At 34.0% G+C, this 22,389-nt stretch overlaps 1 protein-coding gene across 1 annotated transcript; it reads left to right on the top strand.

Moving 5' to 3' along the window:
• The first annotated feature begins 1,721 nt into the window (after positions 1-1,721).
• LOC136027973 (large ribosomal subunit protein uL13m-like) lies at positions 1,722-20,043 on the top strand. Its single transcript, XM_065705467.1, has 4 exons — positions 1,722-1,917; positions 9,305-9,428; positions 15,779-15,933; positions 19,767-20,043. Exons 1-4 carry the CDS (start codon positions 1,894-1,896, stop codon positions 19,998-20,000), a joined length of 537 nt encoding a protein of 178 aa, XP_065561539.1. The 5' UTR covers positions 1,722-1,893; the 3' UTR covers positions 20,001-20,043.
• Positions 20,044-22,389: the final 2,346 nt, after the last annotated feature.

Below are 22,389 nucleotides of genomic sequence, written 5' to 3'. Positions count from 1 at the left end.
CAACAAGAAATTCACCTCTATCATGCCTAATTTGCAAACATATAGCCCAAATTATATATTTCCAATGTTTTCTGCCACCTGTTACTTGTTTTTCCAGTTCTTGTTTTGCCACAGTTGCCTCAATTAACAGGTACAAGGGTTGAGGGATAGATTGGCAGAATCAATAGAAAATATGTAATTTCAGCTATAGATTTCCATATTAGCAGGGTTGGGGCTAAAGTAGAGCAGGGCTGCATGTAGAAAGCTATAATTATTATGTAAATTACAAAGAATCATCTTTTTTTAATAGGTTTTCTTCTATAGGTCTACAGGTCCTTCTCTTGGCTTATACCACATCAAGCATTATATAACCAAAGAAGAATAAGTAGCAAAAAGCTATATATACATAAGCACATGTTATTTAACAATGACTTCTCTAGTGCTTAACTATGACCCCTTAGTAATATTAACAAGAAACAAGGGTAAAACTGGTGCAAACAGTATTACTGGCTTTCATATAAAGTGAATATACCACTTGATGCCTTCTTATATGCTCTTTACAAATATAATAATTTCTTCTACTGCAAATTCAGATTTAAGCACTTTTTCACCTCTTGACCTCTTAAAAATGCCCTATTAATGGAGTCATTACAAATCTGTAATAGTTTAGAAACAAATTTGGGCTATATATTTGCACATCAGGGGGGTGGGGGTAAAGCATAGCATATATTATATATGTAGACTAACCATTGCTGTTTTTTTTTTAATTTGTTTGTGCACATCAAATTTTAATGAAAAGAGAAATCACCAGTGCAACAGCACAGACAAAAAAATTCAAGCAATGGTTAGTTTACATATTTAATATATGCTACACTTTACCCCCACCCCCTGATGTGCAAATATATAGCCCAAATTTGTTTCTAAACTATTACAGATTTGTAATGACCCCATATATAGATCATTTTTAAGAGGTCAAAAAGTGCTTAAATATGAACTTGCGGTAGAAGCAATTATTATATTTGTAAACAGCATTACAAAAGGCATCAAGTGGTATATTCAAATTATATGAAAGCCAGTAATACTGTTTGTACCAGTTTTACCCAATGGTAAAACTGGTGCAAACATAAATAGGCTAGGTAACAGAAAAAGTGAAATTTAGTGTAAATGACAATCAGGAACTGGATCAAGGGGGCCAAAAACAGGGCTATATAATTGGAGTTCAAAGAACGTGGTGATTTTTTAGTGAAAAAAAAAGCACTTCCCTGGCTAATTTAGGACTTTGAATTAATTAGCCTACCAAAATTTTCCTATCCTATGCAATTGAAATAATTTTCCCTTTTCAGAGCATTAAGACAATTTATCACAATAAAAAATATCCAAATCATCTTGAATGGAATGACTTAAAAAGGCAAATGACAACCACAATTTGAAATCTTACAATTAAACTTCTGGCCAAACAAATTGTATTAGGCTACCCAGCTCTGAAATAATTGTTGAAGCTATATTTGCCTGTAAAATTTATTCGCAATTATTCGCAATTAATCTTGCCGTTTTCAGTAACACGTGGCCAGACAAGTATTTGTTGCTATCTTTTAGGGGTTAAACCTCGATTAGTAAAAATCCCATTGGACAAGTAAAGAAACGCACCCTTAGACTACTTAACTAAGTTAAGTGATGCCAATGTGCATCCGCTTTAAAGCGAAACATTCCTCTTAGCTGACAATGATGTTTCCGCCGTCCAAACAAATACATAATAAGCTAACAATTTAGCAAATAATTGAACGGCGGAAAAAACCAAAGCAAACGACCACTGACCGATAATCCTAGCGAAAAAGGCAAAATATTTTAAGTTGCAGAGACAAGTTTGAGCCTGGAAAAAAATTGCGCTTTGATCAGCCTTAAGGCAACACAATCATGTCTTCTGCAAGAAGAGTTCAGGTAAATCAAAATATAATATATAGGTCCATTGTAATAAATCAAACGCTTATTCATTGCTTAGTTTTAGTTCATTTATTCATTGCTGAGTTTATTCATTGCTCCACTCCTTCTCCCTCTAGAGGGCCCTGAAATTTGCCTACATGACAGGTCTATACCTATTGAAATTTTGACAAAAGAACATTTTACCTTAATTTTCAGTTACTAGTTGCTTTTTCTCTGCCTTTAGTTCTGAAAATGCATTTCCTGTTAATTGATTACAATTCTGAGCCATATCAATGTTCTTTTTTTCAAAATTTAGGAAATGTATTTGAACATCTTTAAAACCTTACAAATTGGGATTGAGCAAAGTATTTGAGTAGAATTTTGAGCCATATCAATGTTATTTTTCAAAATTTAGGATATGTATTTGCATATCTTTAAAACCTTATAAAATATAATAGAGCAAAGTTATGAAGCTGAAAACAATTTTGTTGTACTTTGATTAAGCAGAAGATCTATTTTGCAAGGTTTTACTTTTATAAGACACATATTTTTAAAGGTCATCAAAGGCCAGGGCCCTCTAGAGGGAGAAGGAGTGGAGGTAGTTGCTTCAAAATACCTTCCTGGGACATACTTTAGCCTTTTGACCCATCACTGAAAGTTTCATTTTCCTAACCTAAACCCTTTCTGAGATAGCAAGAAGTCAATTAACTAGAATTTTACCAATATTTTTGGAATTACATGAAGGATTGTATATAGTTCATTATAAATGGTGACTATGTAAGTTTCATCACACATTTCTGAAAACTAGCAAAGAACAAACCTTGGCATATAGTAACTAAAGTTAAGATAATACAAGCATTATAGATTCAAGAATGAAATATAGCATATAGCAATTGAGCTACAAAGCATGCCATCAGAATTATATAAATGATCTGTATAGTTAATTATCAATAGGAATTGGATTTGCATTGGAAGTGGATTTTGCATTGGATTTGCAAGTTGCATTGGAACATATTGGACTTAGCTGTGCCACATGTTGGATTTAGCTGGCTACCCTATTCTCTGAAGTTTGTCTCTTACTATACAGAATAAGAAAAAGCCACAGGCTATTTCCTGTTTATAATTTTCATATTAAATGATAATCTACAGCAATTGTAAATTTGTTTGTTTTTTATAGTATTATACAAAGGATCAATACTATAAAGAGGAATTATGTAAGTATCATTTGTATCATGGTTTTATTGATAGCTGAAACCACTATAAAGAGTGACTTCAGTCAAAAGTGATTATTATACAAAATGAAAAAAAACATTTATAGTGGTTCAGCACCAATTCTGCTCTTTGAATCAAAACAGATTTAGTTATAAAAATCTCTTAGTTGTATCTCATTTAGAAATTTTAGAAGGCACATAGATAAAATATTGTTTTTTACTATGTGTTCAAAGTTATTGTGTACAGTTGAATACTAAACTTGAGAGTTTAAAATTTGACAGTGTGGAAGAAGGTTGGAATAATTTATGAAAAATAATTTATGAAGTTGCTGATTGTGTCTTAGGGAGAGAGTTAAGACTGCAGCTAGGAATATTTGTGAAACAGCTTTATGTTTAATAGAGAAGAGAAGGTGTTTGTACAAGGATTATATGAGTGATAGATCATATGAAAACAAAAGGAATGTAAAGACAGCAGAGAAAGTATTAAAATATAAACTAAGGAGGTGTGAAATAGAGGTCACAGATAAAATTGCCAAAGATCTGGAAGATGCAGCTAGATGGTATAACAGTAAAATATTGTAGTGGCATATTAATAAATTGAGAAAGAGTAGTCAATATGACTTTCCCCAGTTAAAGATAGGAACAGGACCACAATTAGTGATAAGGAAAGAGTTAAAGAAAGATGGGTAGACCATTTTGAGAATGTGCTATACCAAGATATAGTTGCAGGAAAAGATATAGAGGAAAATAAAAATGTTTGTGATACCTTGGATGTGAAGGAAGATTTTTTTGGTCAGGAAGAATTAGCAACAGTATTAAAGGATTAAAAAATAATAAGGGTCCAGCTGCAAATAGTGTGGTAAATGAGTTTCTTAAATATGGTGGCTCTGAGGTTAGAAGTAAGTTACTGAAGATTATGAATATGATTTTGGAAAAAGAGGAAGTACCTAAAGATTTTAGATAAACTTTAATTAAATCTTAATTGAGTGCTGTAATTGGTCCTCAATTTTATAGGTTATGAGCAAGTGTTCAATTCTGCTGATAGCAGAGCTTTAGCAGAGGTCTTATCCTTGTATTGTATATCAGACAAATATGTTAAAGGTATTAGTGCTATGCACAAGAATAACACTGCTGCAGTTAAGGTAGGAAATGAGGTTTATTAAATCAGGAGTTAAGCAAGTCTGTGTTTTACCCCCTTTATATGGATCATTTGGGTGTTTGTCTAAGGAGCACAGGAAAGGCAATTGAAGACCATGGAATCAATTGGGGAGGAAAAACTTTCCTGGACTTAGATTATGCTGATGATTTAAGTATCCTAGATGAAAGTGTGAGCAAAATGAATGAACTTTCAGAGGTTTTGCAAGTTCAGCATGCTAAAATAGGTTGGGAAATTAAAGCTGAGAAGATTTGGTCACTAAGGCAAGGAATTAGTGAAAATGAAAATTTGACATTGGGTAACAACAAAAAGATTGATCATGTGGGCAGATTCACTTACCTTGGTAGTATTATTAGTAAAGACAGTGGGAGCAGTAAAGATGTTAAAAGTAAAATATCCAAGGCTCTGGGCGTTTTTTCATAGTTAAAAAAAAGTTTGGAAGAATAGAAAGATAAGTCTCCAAACCAAGATTAGAATATTGGAAGGTACAGTGATGACAGTGGTCAAATATGGCTCTGAAGCATGGGATCACTGAAAGGTGGATGAAGATTTACTAGATGTTTTCCAGAGAAATTGCCTAAGGATTGTTCTGGGTACACAGCTAAGTGACTGTATTTCTAACAGTAGGCTGTACAAAAATGTGGTTCTATCCTGCTTTCTAGGACCATAATGAAAGAAATGTTGAGACGGCTAGGGCACATTCTGCAGATGAAGGATGACTGATTTCCAAAGATATTCCTTTTTGGTCAACTGTCTAGGGATAAACAAAAAGCAGGTCATCCTTGTCTCAGGTGGGATGTCATAGAGAAAGATTTAAAGGAAATGGGAGCTTTAGGGAGGCTTTTAAATAGATTGGGATAGAGGAGGAGCACGTGAAGCTGTGTTGGCCTTGGGGAGCTTGGAGCTGTGGTGAATTGGTTTGTTCCATTTTAAATGATCAATGGCCATTTGAAATGGATGAAATGCCCATCTCTTGCTCTGTAATACCTGACAAAACTCTTCCTGGACAGTTTGTTGGTAGATCAAATAAGACAGAGGAGGCCCTCCTGGAAACTAAGAAGAAATCTAAGACTATACCAAAGCCACAAGCCCAGCATAAACCATATGCTGGTTTTGCACAAGTTGCAGAAACTCCCGCTGAAGCAGAACCATACTTATCTGGATTTGATAAAAACATAAAACTCTACTACACAAACAGTGAAAGTGGGATCAGGCCTAGTATACAAGTATAACAGTATACAAGAAGAGACAGTTTGCTTGCCAAGCTAAGCATCTAAGGAATCTCTTGTTTGTAGATGTTACTATAGTAGAATTTATGAGTAGTATGTATAGTAACTATGTATATATGTATAAAGTGTATAGTAGTATGTATATGTCTACAGTAGTGTGTATGTATCTATAGTAGGCTATGTATAGTATCTATGCATACTGGTGCCCTAGATGAGCATTTTTGTTGTAAATTTATTAGCTTTCAAAGTGCATTCAGTTCATCTTTTATTTAGTTCATTTAGCTGAACATGTCAATTTGAAAGAGGCTTTAAGCAATAAGAAAACGAGTTTTGAAAACACACTCACAAACATACAAAACAAGAAAGATTATATTAAGATTACAAAAATGAAGAAAGTGGAACACACACAAAAAAAAACGTAAGCAGCATATGCTACTTTAGTTTTGTTGATTAAGAGGAGAGGTTCCCAACCTCTTCAAATTGTGTACCCCTTATTAAAGATTTTCATCATGGATTACCTCCTTCAACATGGCACTATTAACCACCTAGAATTATTTTCTTAATCATCTTATTAAAAACTGAGCTTTAAAGGCATAAGTCAGTTATTCAACACATATGAAAACTGAGTACATTTATAATGACCAATAAAATAACATAGAATATTGCAAATATGACCACCATGACAACCCTGTCTAGATTTTTGTTCTGCCATTACTGATGTTTTTTGCATACATTCCTACAGACTTCTGTGTATCCTGGGGGGGGGCATGCATACTACAAGTTGGGAACTGCTGATTTAAATATTTGAAAACTGGTTTAACACCCATTTTAGACTGAAGAATATATCTCATCAAAATGATAATTATATGTGGGATCAGGTCTAGATCTAGGGGGGCTGATATTTTTCGTAGCCTTTGGGCTTTCCCTTCTGTTTGGTTTTACAAGTTCAATCAATCAATGAATTTATTTATACTAAAAGAAAAACTAATACAAAAGTAAAGCAGTTACTAGGCTCAAGAAGCTTTAATTGTAATGGAACACAGAGAACAAGAATAATGCACTTTTAGAAAATATTTGCAAAAAAAAAACTGGAACAAGACAAGAACATTTAACAGATAGGATATTTAACAGATAGAATATTTAGAAGGAGATTTAACATATAGATGAAAATGATTTTAAAGGAAGAGAAGAGACATACTAATTAGGATAGAATTAAAAAAGAGAGAGAAAAATCATTGAACTGGAAAGACCTGACGAAATCATTTGTGTATTGAGAGTACATGGTGGTATAATGGGCATGAGCGAGGCTTTGACAGTTGTCTTCTGCTTAGCTAGGTAGGTAGATTCCCCTGTTCATACTTTTAAAAGTTTTCTGGGCATCAGTTCACAAAAAAGGAAGCAGGTAACGATTTTACTGTTTTTAATGAATGCAAAAAAGGTATCTTTTGAAATCCCTGTGCTATGTTCAAAATGTGGTTCAAACCTGCTTTCTAGGGCTATAATGAAAGAAAGGTTGAGATGGCTAGGCCAAGTTCTACAGAGGAAGGATGACAGATTGCCAAAGATTGTCCTTTTTGGCCAACCGTCTGGGGCTACACGGAAAGCAATTCGTCCTCGTCTGGGGTGGGAGGATGTCATAAATAAAGATCTAAAGGAAATGGGAACTTCCTGGGAGGGTGTAAACAATGAGGCCTTGAATAGATTAGGTTGGAGGAGGAGCGTACATAGCTGTGTTGGCCTCAGGTGGCTTGGTGCTGCAGTGAGTTATCAGTAGTAGTAGTATACGTGTCTAATGACACAGTGATGCTTTTATTTTTTCAATCAGTTGCAATGGAAGTCACACTTACATTATTACTCTATGTTGAAATAGTTTTGAAAAGAAAGTGGTAAGCTTTAAACGTTGAATGTTTCCAGGAACAGTTAGCATAGGAAAAGTTAGCATCATAGCTTTGTCTACATTTTTGTCTCCATTTCATTCCTGAAATGAGCATTGGATCTGTAAAGTAGAAAAAAAATCGCCAATCCAATTATGTTCCAATTAGAAAAAATTGCAATCCAATATTATTACATATAAAAAAAATTTTCAACTGGAAGCTAAGGAGTAATATTAAAACTTAAACAAACAGAAACAAAGTCAAACTTAGCAAAAGTGTGAAAGATTGAGGATGGGATAGCCCCTTTCAAATATGGAATCATTTCTGCTTGTTTTAAATTTTAATGTGGCTCCTTACTTTCAGTTGAAGAAAATTGTTTCTATGTAATTTCTGATTGTTTCTCAAATGATGCTGGGAAATCTGTTCCCCTCCTTTTTCGAAAATCAGGCAAATTTTCTTGACTTCATGAATTTTGTATATTTGGAATCAGCATAGAAAGCCAATTCTTTTGATGTATCTATTGTTGTTCGAATTCCATTTTCTAGAGTTGCGGCTATTGTTGGGTCAAGTCGCTTGTCAATTACTTTTGTTATCATGAACTGTTTGATAATTGTACTGGGTAAACACATATTTTAAAAATGTTAGGCTTTATATTCGATTAATCTAACCCACCACAATTGTATTAGGTTTTTGGCTATATTTTAGATAGTGAAGTTTTTTTTAATTCAATAATATTATGACTATTTTAAAAGTAGTATTTTAAAACCAGCACTTTTGATAAATAACATATATGTAATAAATACTTGCTGGTACTGTTATTTTCCCATGAAACGCTTTCAACATTCATTGTAAATGGAAATTGTAATATTTACAGTATTGATGCTGTGGCAGTGGTGGCAAAATTTACGTCCCCCCTCCCTGAAAAAAACTTCGGCTTTACTTTACTGATCCAGCTTTATTGATTTAACACATGCTTGTTCCTAGATTTTCGCCAAATAAGTGCAGGAGTTGTCAAGTTTTATGTAAAATTTTGCAAGTAGAACTTCTCAAGAAGAAGGTTATTATAATGAACAAAAATCTTACCACAAAATACAATACTCAGTTGGATGCCTGGTTGACCAAACCCTCACAAAGAGTATTAAACTCAAAATGTATGCCTGGGTAGCTCACAGTGATTTGAAGGCAAGAAGCTGCTACAAGACATATAAATGGCAGTACTCTGTTACAAAAACAGTTTGGAAAGATTAACTGTTGCAAACCACTTTAAGACCAAGAAAAAGGAAGTTTGGCCTCCTGAATTTTTCGTCGCCACCCTAGTTTTTGGAAATACCTTTTTGGGGGTATTTTTTTATTGAAAAAGTATTTTTTAGTATTTTATTGAAAAAACGACAAATTCTTCCCCCTAGATTTTGAAAAAAAAATATTTGGCTTCCCCTTGAGAATTGACACCATTGAGAGGAAAGATGAAATCGAGGGGTGCCCACTTTGCGCCAGCTGGTGTACATATCAGAACACCATATGTACTGGACAGTTATGCCATGCTTGGCAGGTGCCATCTGGTGTAGGTGATCTTTGAAAGTGGGCACCCTATCAGATGAAGTTAAATTTATAATGAGCTGTCTTCTTACAATAAATTCGAAGGGTGACTATCCAGCGTTTGCCCTTTTTTGTGCCTGTCTAGTGCGATCTTAGAACTTACTTTTTGCATCGAGCTTGGGGAGTTGAATCAAGGTCAAAAGGACCTTGAGGAAAAATTTCAAATAGAAACTGATTTTTTTTTTACGACCCCCCCCCCCTATCTACTCTGGAAGTGTTTTACAAAATAACCCGAGGTCTCTAATGTTCGAACTTTTTGCATCTATTTTTACTATTTACCTCTTATTTTATCCTATTTACTGCCTTTTCATCACTACTATATTTTTGTTTTCTTCTTAGCAATGGGCAACCATGACTAGAAAATGGCACTTGTATGATGCAACTTGGCAAGATCCATATAAATCAGCTGAAGTCATCGTCAAATATTTAACAGGGAGGAACAAACCAATTTATGCAGCTTCTAGTAAGTATTTAAGGCAAAGACCCCCCAACTGGGTTTACAAAAGAATATTTTTTGGAAGTGAATCTCATAAAGTTCTGAACAGACAGGATTTTGGTACAATTAGTCTGTATCGTCGGAGGATGTAAATAAAGTATTTACACATAAAGCTATATCAGTAATAGTTTTGTAGTATATTGTAAAGGTAGTACACAAATATGGTGTAAGATTTAAATGGTTCCGAAATCCCCCCCTCACACACACACAGGATCTTTACCTTAGACCTTAGTTCCTCCTGTGACGCTAGAGGCACCTAGGGCATCCAGAAAGAGCCGCCAATCATCCCTCATATGTGCTGCTGCCCAGACGTCTTCCCATTGGGGTTGGACTACCGAATTAAAAAACTTCAGGTCCTGCTGGTATATACAACGAAATGTATTTTTTTGGCTTTCCTCTTCTTCGGGTTCTCTCTGGGTAACATTCGATTACCGTTCTGGGGAGTCTTTTCTTCTGCCACACTGATAATGTATCCCAAGTAGTTCCATCTTCATGGGCATATGACATCTATTACCAGGGGCTGATGCGTGATTGAGCAAACTGTCTGGTTAGTTATGTGGTCCCTCCAGTTAATGTTCTGTATCCTGCAAAGACAGTTGTCCTCAAAAGGAAGAATCCTCTTTTCTTGCTGTTGGTTCAGTTTCCAGCATTCACAGCTATAGAGGAGGGCAGAGAGGACGTTACTGTTGAATAGACTCAATTTCAGTTTCAAGGAGTACTTTTTCGATTGTCAAACTTGCTTTAGTCAATTAAAAGCTTCACTGGCTTGTCCAATCCTAGACTGCACCTCCTTTTTGCTTGATCCAGTTGTACTTCTGAAGTATCTGAATTCCACTATCTGCTCTACTGAATTGTCCCTGTGCTTTATTCCAAGTGGCGAGTGCCTCGTTTTGCCAAGTTTTTTGTCTGGTCCAAACTAATCTTCAGTCCCAAAAGACTTGCTTTCTCTCATATGACATCGAGAAGCTCCTGGAGCTTTTCCTTTTTTGCCTCAATCAGGGTGATGTCGTCGGCGAAATTAAGATCTACTAGTCGTTTATTACTGCATATTTGGATCCCAAATCCTGTGCAATTTCGTAGCGTATAATCGATAACAAGGACAAAAAGCAGGGGGGAGAGGACACATCCCTGTTTGACACTAGACATGGTACTGCAATACCCTGTATTCGTGGGTCCAAACGCAGCGCTCCGTGTTTTCGTACAGCGCAAAAATCAGGGATACCAGTTTATCTGGAATGCCATAGTGTCGGAGGATTTTCCACAGCGACTCTCGGTGTATTGAGTCAAAGGCTTCTTCAAAATCCACAAAGACAAGGTACATCTTTTACCTCCATTCGTTACATTTGGTCTGAGAAGGAGCAAGAGGGGTGGAAGCCATGTTGTTCGTCTCTCATTTGCTTATCTAACGCTATCTGGATCCAGAGGATTATATGCGAGAATAGTTTCCCCGAGATAGAAAGGGGGCTGACTCCCCTCCAGTTATTGCACTTCGATACATTTCCTTTCTTGAAAAGCTGGATGAGTGGGCTTTTTCTTCATTCTTTAGGGACTTTCTCAGATTTACAGATACATGCAAAGAAGGCAATCCACACCGTTATGCGAGTACCTAAAGAGGGTTGGATCATTTCTGCTGATATTCCGTTGCTTCCTGGTGCTCTGCCGTTCTTCATCTTGCAAGCAGCTTGAACTATTTTTTTGGTCGATGGCTCTTCTGTATTGATTTGAAGGTCCAGGAAAGGGGTTGTGGGGATTTCTGCTGTGTTCGGAGGACTGGGCCTGTTCAGGACTTTCTCAAAATGTATGGCCCAAACTTCAGACATGTCATCGGGGGTTGTGACCATTGTGCAATTTTTCGTCTTTAACTGACCCGTTATGTTACGTACTTTCCCAATGATTTCATTGATAATTTTGTAAACAGCTCTGGAATCGCCACGTTTGGCTGCTTCTCTGCCATAGCTGCCTTCTTTTCTAGAAAGTCCCGTTTATCTCCCCTTGTGCTCTTCTTCACTAGCTTGTCTTGATGTCGCTATAGATGATTTCTGAAGACTTAATCGCAGTCGTCTCCACCGTTTAGAAGACTTCGTTTTCATTTCCGATGTTCTTTCAACATCTTATCGGATAACTGTTCATCTTTGTGTCTTTTTTTTTTGTTCAAGCGTTTCTAGTGCTCTGTGGTTATAGGCTTCTATTAGGATGTTCCAGAATGACTCCACTCTGCCTTCATTGTTGAAATCTAGGGCCAAGCTCTCAAACCTGTTGGTAAGCTGGATACTAAAGTTTTGACAAACTGCTGCGTTTGAGAGTTTTTCTGAGTTTTGTGCGAATTTCAGCTTGAAGGACAGTTTTGCGATCATCAAGGCATGGTCTGAGGCGACATCGGCTCCTTTGTGGGCCCTAACACCCTGGAGACTCGACTTCCAGTTTTTGTCTATCAGGATGTGGGCTATCTGATTATGGTTTCGACCATCCGGCGAGTTTCAAGAGTATTTGCGGATGTTTTTATGTTGAAACAGAGTTCCATCGATGATTATCATTTGTTAGAGCAAAGTCAACTAACAGTGACCCATTCTCGTTGCTTTCGCCGAGGCCTTGACTGTCAAGAGCTTCAGGACAGTAGGACTTGTCGCTCCCCACTTTGGCATTGAATTCGCCAACAAAGCAGACGATATCATGGCTGGGGATGTCTTTGGCGACAGCTTTTAGGGTGTTGTAGAAACTGTCTTTTGTTCTATCACCTGTGTCGTTAGTTTGTGTGTAACATGCGACTACTCTTAGTTTGGCTTGTGAACCTCTGAATCGTACCTCGATGATCCTCTCGTCCATTTAGTTAGAGCTCTGGACGCAGATTTGGACAGCATTATGGCAATAACTGCTTCTCTCTTTTTTTCAGTGCCACTCTGCAGGATTATAAATCCCTTTTCGAGGGTTTGACTCCCTGCTCCTGTCCATCGGACTTCGGACAGAGCAAGGATGTCGAGGCTATATCTGTTGTTCTCATTAACAACTTGTTCAGGTTTTGAAAGCTGGTCTATGGTCCTCACGTTCCAAAAGCCCAGTTTCATTAGACAATTCGCTTTCAAAAATCGTGTCTGGGGGTGTTCCGAGTTTGTCGTCATGGTATCCGGGGTCGGTCTATAGTCGTCAGCAGGTTGCACATTCGTTATCGTGTTGGTTGTCAAACTAAATGATTCTATGGCAAATCTTTTTTCCAAGGGCAGGTTGCTAGTCTGCCACCAAACCCTCCTCCTTTTTGCATGCTTGGGACTGGCTGTATGATAACAGGCGGAGTTCATACAGGAACTATTTCATAAAAAATCAACGATTTTTAGAGCATATTCCACCCACCCTGGAAAAAATACTTGAAACCAATCCAACCCTTACTGCTCAGAATTGACTGCATATATGTTTATTTCTCTTTTCTTATCATCTCTAGTGATTTTTCTGCTTTTCGCCTATACTCTGAAAAAGATGCTCAATTGAGCTTTAAAGTTTGTAAGGGTGTAGGAAGTCACAAATGCTGAGGTGAGAGGGGGTTTTGGTCCAAATATGACCCCAAGGTATCTAGGAAATAACTCAAATATATAAAGCTCCCTATGAGGGAAGTGAACCGTCTTGGTTCATTAGCACGCCTGTACACAAAGAGGGGGGGGGATACCACTAAAACTGAAAACGTATTGTCTGAAAACGCATTGAAAAAACGCTGTCCTTGGAAAAGTGACTTATTTGTATTTATATTGATTAGCACAGTTATATTTAAGTAATATTTCACAGTTACAGAGGGGGCTTTAATTCCATTGCCAATTGAACAACGTTTTAATTTGAAATAAAGAACTAGATTTAATAAAAATATTAAAAAAAATGCTTTAATTTTAGTTCAGACTAAGAACCGTTTCAAGAGGTTTTTCTTTATGAAGCCGTATCCAAGGAGGGGTAGGTTATCCGGATCTGATACCCCCCCCTTCCGCCCTCTATAATTTTTGTACAACTTGCAAATTCGTAACAAAACTGCATTTAAAGTAAATTTTTGACGCGGTTTCAAAAGTTTTTTCTTGTCTTGACCCCCAACCCCAAACAAAAATTGCGAATGTGCCCCTTTCTTTTACTGATAACATTACATTTAAATATTTTGCCACTCCTGTTAAAATTAATATGCCTAATAATTTGAATGTTATTTACATGTTGAAGCAATTTTTTTTACCTGTCCTGTCTCTTACCTATTGAGCAAAACCTTTAATAATGAAAATAAAAGAAGCCGCTTCAAGCTGAATAAAAGGCCTGAAGAAATAAAAAGAGGTTCAGTCAGCGCAGGATCAGAGGGTTTGAGGAGCAAGCTTGACAAAATTTGATAGAACTTCCATGCTCAATAAGCCAGTTCTGAAACAGCTACAAGAGCATCATGTATTGTATGCACGGGTCTCTATGTTTCTACTTATCTGAATACAGAAAATTTGATACAATACATGTATCAAATTTACGTATACATGTATCAAATATAATACATATAATACAGAAAATTCGATACAATACATGTATCAAATTTACGTATACATGTACGAAATATAATACAATAGTATTACTATACATAATTACAATACATGAATCAAATATAATACGTACAATGCAGAAAATTTGATACAATACATGTATCAAATTTAATACGTATAGTACAGAAAATTCGATACATGTATCAAATTTACGTATACATGGATGAAATATAATACAATACATGTATTACAATACGTAATTACAAGACATGTATCAAATATAATACGTATAATACAGAAAGTTTGACACAATACACGTATCAAATTTACGTATACATATATGAAATATAATACAATACATGTATTACGATATGTATTACAATACATGTATCAAATATAATACATATAACAAATAAAATACACTGGGTCACCACAAAGAGGCAGAGCTCGTGATTGTGATGACCCTAAATAGATAAGTAGTATCACATCTTTTACTACATCACAACTAACATCACACATTTTACAAGGGTAAAGCAAACTATGCTGTTAGTTCAATTGGACTTTTTTCCCTTTTTTCCCCAGAACTGGAATATTGGGCAAAACAGGTGTACCGCTTAGTTCCCCATTTCTTAGTTTTGTTATTTTTTGTTTCTACTGAGCTTTGTCATGGCTGATAAATTCGAATGTATTGTTGAAAAAAATCCAATCAATGTAGATTTCAATGTAGATTTTTTAATCAAATGTAGATCAATGTAGATTTTTTAATCAAGTGTAGATCAATGCAGATTTTTTAATCAAATTAAAAAACAGCTGGACATTTGGCAGATCATTTCTTGAGGGTGGGGAGAGGAGGTAAATATTAGAAAAAGGTCAATTATTCGGCTGCTTTTTTTTCAAAAGCATCATATCCGCCTGGGAGTGGCTGGTATCAGGATGAACTTGAAGTTACAATTCACTCAGCTGATTTTGCTTTCATCTTGTGGTTAGCTAAATGTCTATTAGTGTGAAATCTATATCCAGCTAGACTTAGATCACATACCTTATATGTTGTTTTTTAACTTCGAAGACAACACTGCCTTTCCATGACGAAAGTAAAAAGTTCAAAATAGATGATAAATCATTTTTGATGATGAGTCATCAAAAAACTGGTGATGAACACTGTATATGTGTTCGAAATATCCAGTTAAATAATTTTTATATTTGTTCACTGTCAATTAAAAGGTTTCATCCCTATTTTGAACTGTTTTACTTTTATGTTGTTTTTTTAACTCCAGTCGAAGACGACATGATATTTTCCATTATTGTTTGTGCTTTGTTTTTCACTACTATCTCCGTATATATCAATCCCCATCTTTGAAGCCACACAATTTCTATTCTTTTCTTTCTTTTCTTTCTTTTCTATTCTTTTCTTTTTTTCTATTCTTTCTATTCTTTTCTTTTCTATTCTTTCAATGAATTCTCTTGTCTTGAATACTCTAGTAGGCAATCATAGTTTATGCTGATTCCTTTTTCTACTCTTTTTTTCTACATTTTATCCCTGTCTCAAGCAGTCTCGAGCAAGTCTCCATCAAATATATATGACTAATCAACGCATTGATTAATTTAAAATTGTTGAACTAATTTACCAATTAATTTAAAATTAAATGAATTACGCCTCCAAATACAATGGTGATAAAAATGGATTTCAAATTCCTTAAAATGTCTTAGGTCTTGATCCTCCCTGAAATGAATCCCTGAGCGTGTGCCTAGTTGGAAAATAAGACAAGATCTCTGTAATATAAAGTCAGTAAGCCCAGGAAGTTTCGATCTTTGTAACGTTATTGGTTTCAATAGATGACACCGGTGATCAAGTGGTTATTATCAACACTCGGGATATTGCTCTTCGGGGTGATGATTGGAAATACAACATCTATTTTCACCATACTGGGTATGCCAAGGGAGCAAGTTATACGCCAGCCTGGGAGATGCATAAGAAGAACCCAATCTATGTGAGTATAAAATATAATGACAGTTTTTGTCGAATAAAAGTAAGGTATGACGTTAAAAATTACCTTGAACTGGTGGGGGGCTGTTGTCAGCCTCAACCCCCCTCCGCTACTCGTAAAATGTTGTTATTGGTTCTTTAGTGAAAACAGCATGGTTTCAGTATTGTCTTTGAGAACGTGAAATTTTTCTTTTGAAAATGTATTAAACAATTGTGATTACAAATTGGGAAAATGTTGCATTGCAGTAAGTTTTCAGTAAGTTGCATGCAACATCTTAAACGTTATGATTGAGGGTGGGTGTGGTACCTAATACCCCTTCTTCTCTTCATGTTAATTTCTTCTAGTTCTAAATCATGACACTACTGTTTGTTTGTATCTAAAAGAAACTTATTTAAAAATTTTGTGTTCATTACTATGCATGACTTATGACAAAAAACGAAGAGACCTAATTAAGAACAAAATAAAATCAAACAAGGGGGATTTTCAGCCAGTGATTAAAATGGTAAGACGAAGCAGATATTTCGGCCAAAATTTCAGTGCAAAAGGAAAAAAAACTAACCCTTTTAAGTATTCTGAACAGAAGGAAAAAGTGACTGATTACCACAAATGAAAGACCATCTAAAAATCGGTATAAGCTCTTTTTTGTCTCAATTAGTACAGCCTGTTTTCTGAACTTATTTGTATTAAGATGACTTATTGATGTTGTTTTAAAGAGATGAAATGTGAATTTAATCTCTTTTTATTAGATTGTTAAAATAGTGTTTTTACAGTATTGCCAGTATCGCTTTTTAACATGATGTCTTTATGCATATATTTGTTTATTTAAGTTGATTAAATTTAAATAGATGCATTTCAGTGGAACGGTGGTGTCCCCGTCGCCCTTAAAATTAGAGCGTCTGTTGTCGCCGACCATTCCACATATTATCTTAGTAAATATGACAATATCCGGATTCTATTCAGTCCATCAGTCGGGTTCCTGATTGCTTGTCAGTCTACCCAGAGAAACTTATCTGAGTTGGCTTGGAAGCGTCATTCGTTTGGTGTCTTTAAAGGGATTGTAAAAAGTTTTTTAATCTCTGGTCATTTTTTTTCTTCAAAGAGGATCTTATCTGAGTTGATTTGGAAGCGTCGTTCGTTTGGTGTATTTAAAAGGATTGTAAAAAGTTTTTTAATCTCTGGTCATTTTTTTTTTAATTTTAGTGTGCGTGTGTGTGTGTTCTTTTGTTTTTTCTCCCTGTATTCCCGGCCGTAGAACCTTGCTGAAGAGGGGGGGGGGGTATTGGATGTTTGTTTCTTAACGTTTTCTTTTTTGTTGTATCTATACAATATTTTCCCTAAAAGATTAGGTAAATCATTTACTGTGAAAACAAAGATTATGTTATAAAAATAACTAAATAGTCTAGGAACTCAAAGCGCAAAGAGCTAACGCAGAACCAAAATTTATTTTTTACTTTGGAGGTATGTCTATTAAAAGTTCTCCAAGTTGAAAGTCTCCCAACTGTTTACCAGTTCTATCTACGTAAAATCTTCCACAGGATCATGGGACTAGTGTTACCAGTACTTTGACCTAAACTTACCAGTTTCTGGCTAAAATTATTTGATCAGCAGGTTAAAAATTTTCCAAAAAAAGAAGAAAACATTCAATAGACTAAAACTTTTCGATAGACTAAAAATTTTCGATAGACTAAAACAGATATTCCAATGTGAAATGATAGTACCCAAATGTACGAAAAATTTCTATTGTACCAACAAATTCCAATTGCACTGCATTGCATCAGAACTTCTAAATTGCGCCAAAAATGGTACAACTGTACGCACTGGCAATGCTGCACGGGACTACAAATACGCAACTGCCAAAAATATATTCAGTTGTGTCTTCCCCAGAATTAAATAAAAAAAAAAAGTTTTTGCAACCGAAAGTAAGAAGCAACATTAAAACTCAAAACGAACATAAATTTTTCTTTATATGAAGGGGTTTCCCCTCCTCTATACCTTGCTCTTCATGCTAAAGTTTTTATCTCTTATAAAAAGGTTTCCTATTCTAATTCAATTCTGTTTCAGGAGTCGCACATAAAAATAGGGAAAGACAGTCAATTTTTAGCGCAAACAGCAAGGTATTGAGGAGGGGGGATACCCCTTCATACACGGAATAATCTCAGGTCGTTTCGTGTTTTAATGTTGCTCCTTACTTTCAGTTCAAAAAACCTGTTTTTTATTGAATTTCTGATCGTTTTCCAAATAATGCCGGTAAATCTGGCTCATCTTCAATGCAAAATTTCCCTCTCTTCACTGGAAACTCCTCCGCGGAAGGTCCTCCCACGTAAAATAAAATACACCCCCTCCTCTGCAAAATGCCATCTGGGCAATTCCATCCTCGCTGAAAATTCCCCATCCCCCTTTGTGAAGTTTCTTGTGTACGATTCAGCCTGAAAAATCCTCCTCCGCATGCTTCGATTCGAAAAAGACTTTAATTTCTAATCATTCTGGAAATCCCCCCTTCTGTGGAATTTTTTCGGGAAATCCAAACATGTGGAAAATTTTCTACGGACAATTGCCCAGAACATCTCCACATGCAAAATTGATTTGGCAAAGAGAAAGTAAGACAAATAAAAAGAATTTCGTGTAAGAAATCTGTCAAATTCTCTCAGCATAAAATTTGCTCTGGTACTTAACCCCCAAAAATTTCCCTCCCAACGGAAAGTTTTACCTATGGAAACCCAACCCATGCACATAATCTCCCCTCGAAAAATGTCAGTATACTTCCCAATAACAAATTTCATATCTGAAAGACTTATCCCCAGGGGCTTTGGGGGGTCATGTTATCTCCAAAGGTATGGTTTTTGGATCTTTCAACTATGCTGAACAAAATGGCTGTCTAAAAATTCGGTCAGATGTTAGTGGGGAAAAAAGAGACCTGGAAGGGGGGGGGGCTAGTTGCCCCTCAATCTTTTTGGTCACTTAAAAAAGGCGCTACAACTTTCAATTTCCATTCGAATTAGCCATCTCTCGATGTTCGAGGAACATTGATTTGATACGATCACCCGTGGAAAAAAAAGACAAACAAAAAGAAAACACGCATCCTTGGTCTTTTTTTTTGGCAAAAAAATACAAAATTTCACATTTTTGCAGATAGGCGCTTGAAACCTCTGCACTAGGGTTCTCTTATACGCTAAACCTCATGATGTGATTTTCATCAAGATTGTTTGATTTTTAAGGAGTGTTTCCCCCCTTTTTCGAAAATCGGGCAAATTTTCTCAGACTCGTAACCTTTGATGGGTAACATTAAGCTTGGTCTGATATATTTCGAATCAGTATAATAAACCGATCCTTTTGATATATCTATTGGTATCAAAATTGCGTTTTTTAGAGTTTTGACTACTATTAAGCCGTATTGCTCCTTACTTACAGTTCATTACCACAAACTGTTTGATTGTAAAAAAGTTCATCCTTTAGTTCATTTTTAAAAGAGATAGAAAGATTATGTTCCTTTAAAATTCGTAAATTCGACCAAAGAATAGGGGCTGGGTTCCTTATTTCTTTTTTTTCCTTTTTAATCTTTTTTTCTGCAATTTATTCAGTAAGTCAATGGAGTACCCATTACGTAATCAAATTTCTTATATAATATAATTCAGAAACCGCTTGAATGTCTGAACAAATTTTTAAAACTCTATCAACTAAAGAGGTGTCCACACCTCTTTCACAGGTGGGTTGGTTTGACGAGAAATGCGAATGTTCAGAAATGCTTGTCAAATTGCCTCATGAATTTTTTTTGTGCTACGTTCTGTAATCTTTATATGGAAGACAAGTAGTATACCAACTACAAATTATAATTTCAGATTATGAAATATGCAATTTACACCCTTCTCGACAAGGATCTTAGAAGAAGGAGAGATATGGCGAGATTGCACCTTTTTCCGGATTCGAATGTACCGCCTGAAGTTATGAGCAATGTCTCTTCTCAAATCCCTCAACTGAGACGAGTCCCAAAGAGATTAACTGAATTCAGTGAAGAAGAAATTAGGAATTATCCTAAATTATTTGACTATCCAAAGAATTATATTATTAGATAATTTAGTTTTTCTTAATAGATTCAATAAACGCTTTTCCTCATTATTTTAAATTATAATTGGTTATGGTTAATAGGCTAAATTAATAGAATAATACACTAACTATAATAGGCTAAATTATAAAAATATGGGTTATGACTATAAAAGAACTATATTATTAGATAATTTAGTTTTTCTTAATGAATTCAATAAACGCTTTTCCTCGTTATTCTAAACTATAATAGGTTGTGATTAATAGGCCAAATTAATAGACTAATAGACTGATTAATAGACTAACTATAATAGGGTAAATTATAAAATTATAGGTTATGACTATAAGAGAAAATAATAAGAAGAATAATAGAAAGCAAGGAGGTTAAGGAAGGCTAAAGCTTTCAGAAATGAGGATTAGATCTTTCCTGAGAGTTTTGTTAAAACAGAAAGACGGAGTGCCGGGAAAAGGCTCCTATTTTGAGACTTTGTGTACCCTAGTTACCAAAGCTTTAGAAAAAAAAACAACTTTATGTTTTATTTACTATTATTATATTGTCTTCGGTATCATTTAGTTTATTACAAGAACATATTGCTTTCTATGCTACTAATTCTATTAAACATTAGCTTGATTAATTAAATATTCATTTTTCAGATTTTATATTGTTTTATAAAATTGTTTTTAACTAGGAAGCTGTTCGTGAAAATTATGAATAAAAACATATTTTCTAAATTCTGGATATCAAAACAGTGTTACAAATTTCGAAATGTATAGTAAAAGCATTTTTTGTTTGTTTCCTTTAGAAAAAAATTATGTTTGAAATTAGGAATTGTTTTTCGCTTTTATGAGAATAGGTCAATTTTCACTTTTGAAAGTAATTCTTTGGGAAAATTCGCTTCTCGGCTTTATCAATTACGGTTTTAAAGTGAAATTCTGACAGAATAAAATGTTAACATTATTTTATTCCAAGCAAATACAGAGTATTAGCCTATTAACACTGAACTCCAATATAATACTAAAATTTTTGATTAATGACATTTTTATATTTCAATTCATTTACTTATTATGTCTTAGTACCATTTTTGACTGGAGAACTGTTTATTTAAATTATGACAATTAAATTATTTATTAAATTTAGATTATTAAATCGATTAAATTTAAATTATGACAAACAAGCTTAATACAAAGCGTTAAATGTTTCAAAGCGTTGATTTAAAGAGTTTCAAAAAATTTCTTTCTGAAATTAGAATATTTTTTTTCTTTGATGACAATAGGTCAATTGGCACCCTTAAAAACTACCATTGGAGAAAATTTTTCAAGTGAAAGGGACAAGGCGACTTTGCTATGTGAACCCTGTTGGGTAAGTTTGGTTGAAAGTGACATCCTCCGGTTTTTTCCTAGAAGACTTTTTGAAAAGATGACTCCTTCGAATACCTTACAATTTCTTCGAATGTTAAAAAATAACTAAAAATTGCTCATTTTTGTAGTACATAAGCTGGAATCTTTTATGTATCTTTACTTCAATTCCGCCACCCAGAGTAGCTGATTTTTCTTTCATCTTTTTTCTTTAATAATTATTTATTATTATTATTATATTTTATATAATTATTTCATTTATTATATTTAATTTATATTATTTATATTTAATTATTTTTAATTATTCTATTTCTTTAATAATAATCTTTTTTCATTAATCTTAATTTTTAATATTTTTTTCTTTAATTCAATTCCGCCACCCAGAGTAGCTGATTTTTCATTAATCTTTTTTGTTTAATAATTATTTATTATTATTATGTTTTATATTTAATTATTTAATTTATTATATTTAATTTATATTATTTATATTTAATTATTTTTAGTTATTTATTAAATTTCTTTAATAATAATCTTTTTTCATTAATCTTAATCTTTAATAATTTTTTCTTTAATTCAATTCCGACACAGAGTAGCTGATTTTTCTTTAATCTTTTTCTTTAATAATTATTTATTATTATTATATTTTATATTCAATTATTTAATTTATTATATTTTATTTATATTTAATTATTTATTATATTTCTTTAATAATAATCTTTTTTCATTAATCTTAAGTTTAATAATTTTTGTCTTTAATTCAATTCCGCCACCTAGAGTAGCTGATTTCTCTTTAATCTTTTTTCTTTAATAACTATTTATTATTATTATTAAATTTTATATTTAAAGATTTATATTTATTTTATCCAATTTATTATATTTATTTTTTATTATTTATATTTAATTATTTTTCATTATTTATTATATTTCTTTAATAATAACTTTTTTTCATTAATAATTATTTATTATTATATTTTATATTTAATTATTTATATTATTTATATTTGATTATTTTTAATTGTTTATTATATTTCTTTAATAATAATCTTTTTCATTAATCTTAATCTT

The sequence above is a fragment of the Artemia franciscana genome, chromosome 6 (assembly GCF_032884065.1).
Source record: "Artemia franciscana chromosome 6, ASM3288406v1, whole genome shotgun sequence".
NCBI classification, from domain to species: domain Eukaryota; kingdom Metazoa; phylum Arthropoda; class Branchiopoda; order Anostraca; family Artemiidae; genus Artemia; species Artemia franciscana.
This window is presented reverse-complemented; position numbering and strand designations above follow the sequence as displayed.

Coding starts and splice junctions, on each gene's coding strand:
- LOC136027973 (XM_065705467.1), top strand. CDS start 1,894: ATGTCTTCTGCAAGAAGAGTTCAG. Junction 1,918..9,304: donor CTTCTGCAAGAAGAGTTCAG/GTAAATCAAAAT, acceptor TTTTCTTCTTAG/CAATGGGCAACCATGACTAG. Junction 15,934..19,766: donor ATAAGAAGAACCCAATCTAT/GTGAGTATAAAA, acceptor TTATAATTTCAG/ATTATGAAATATGCAATTTA.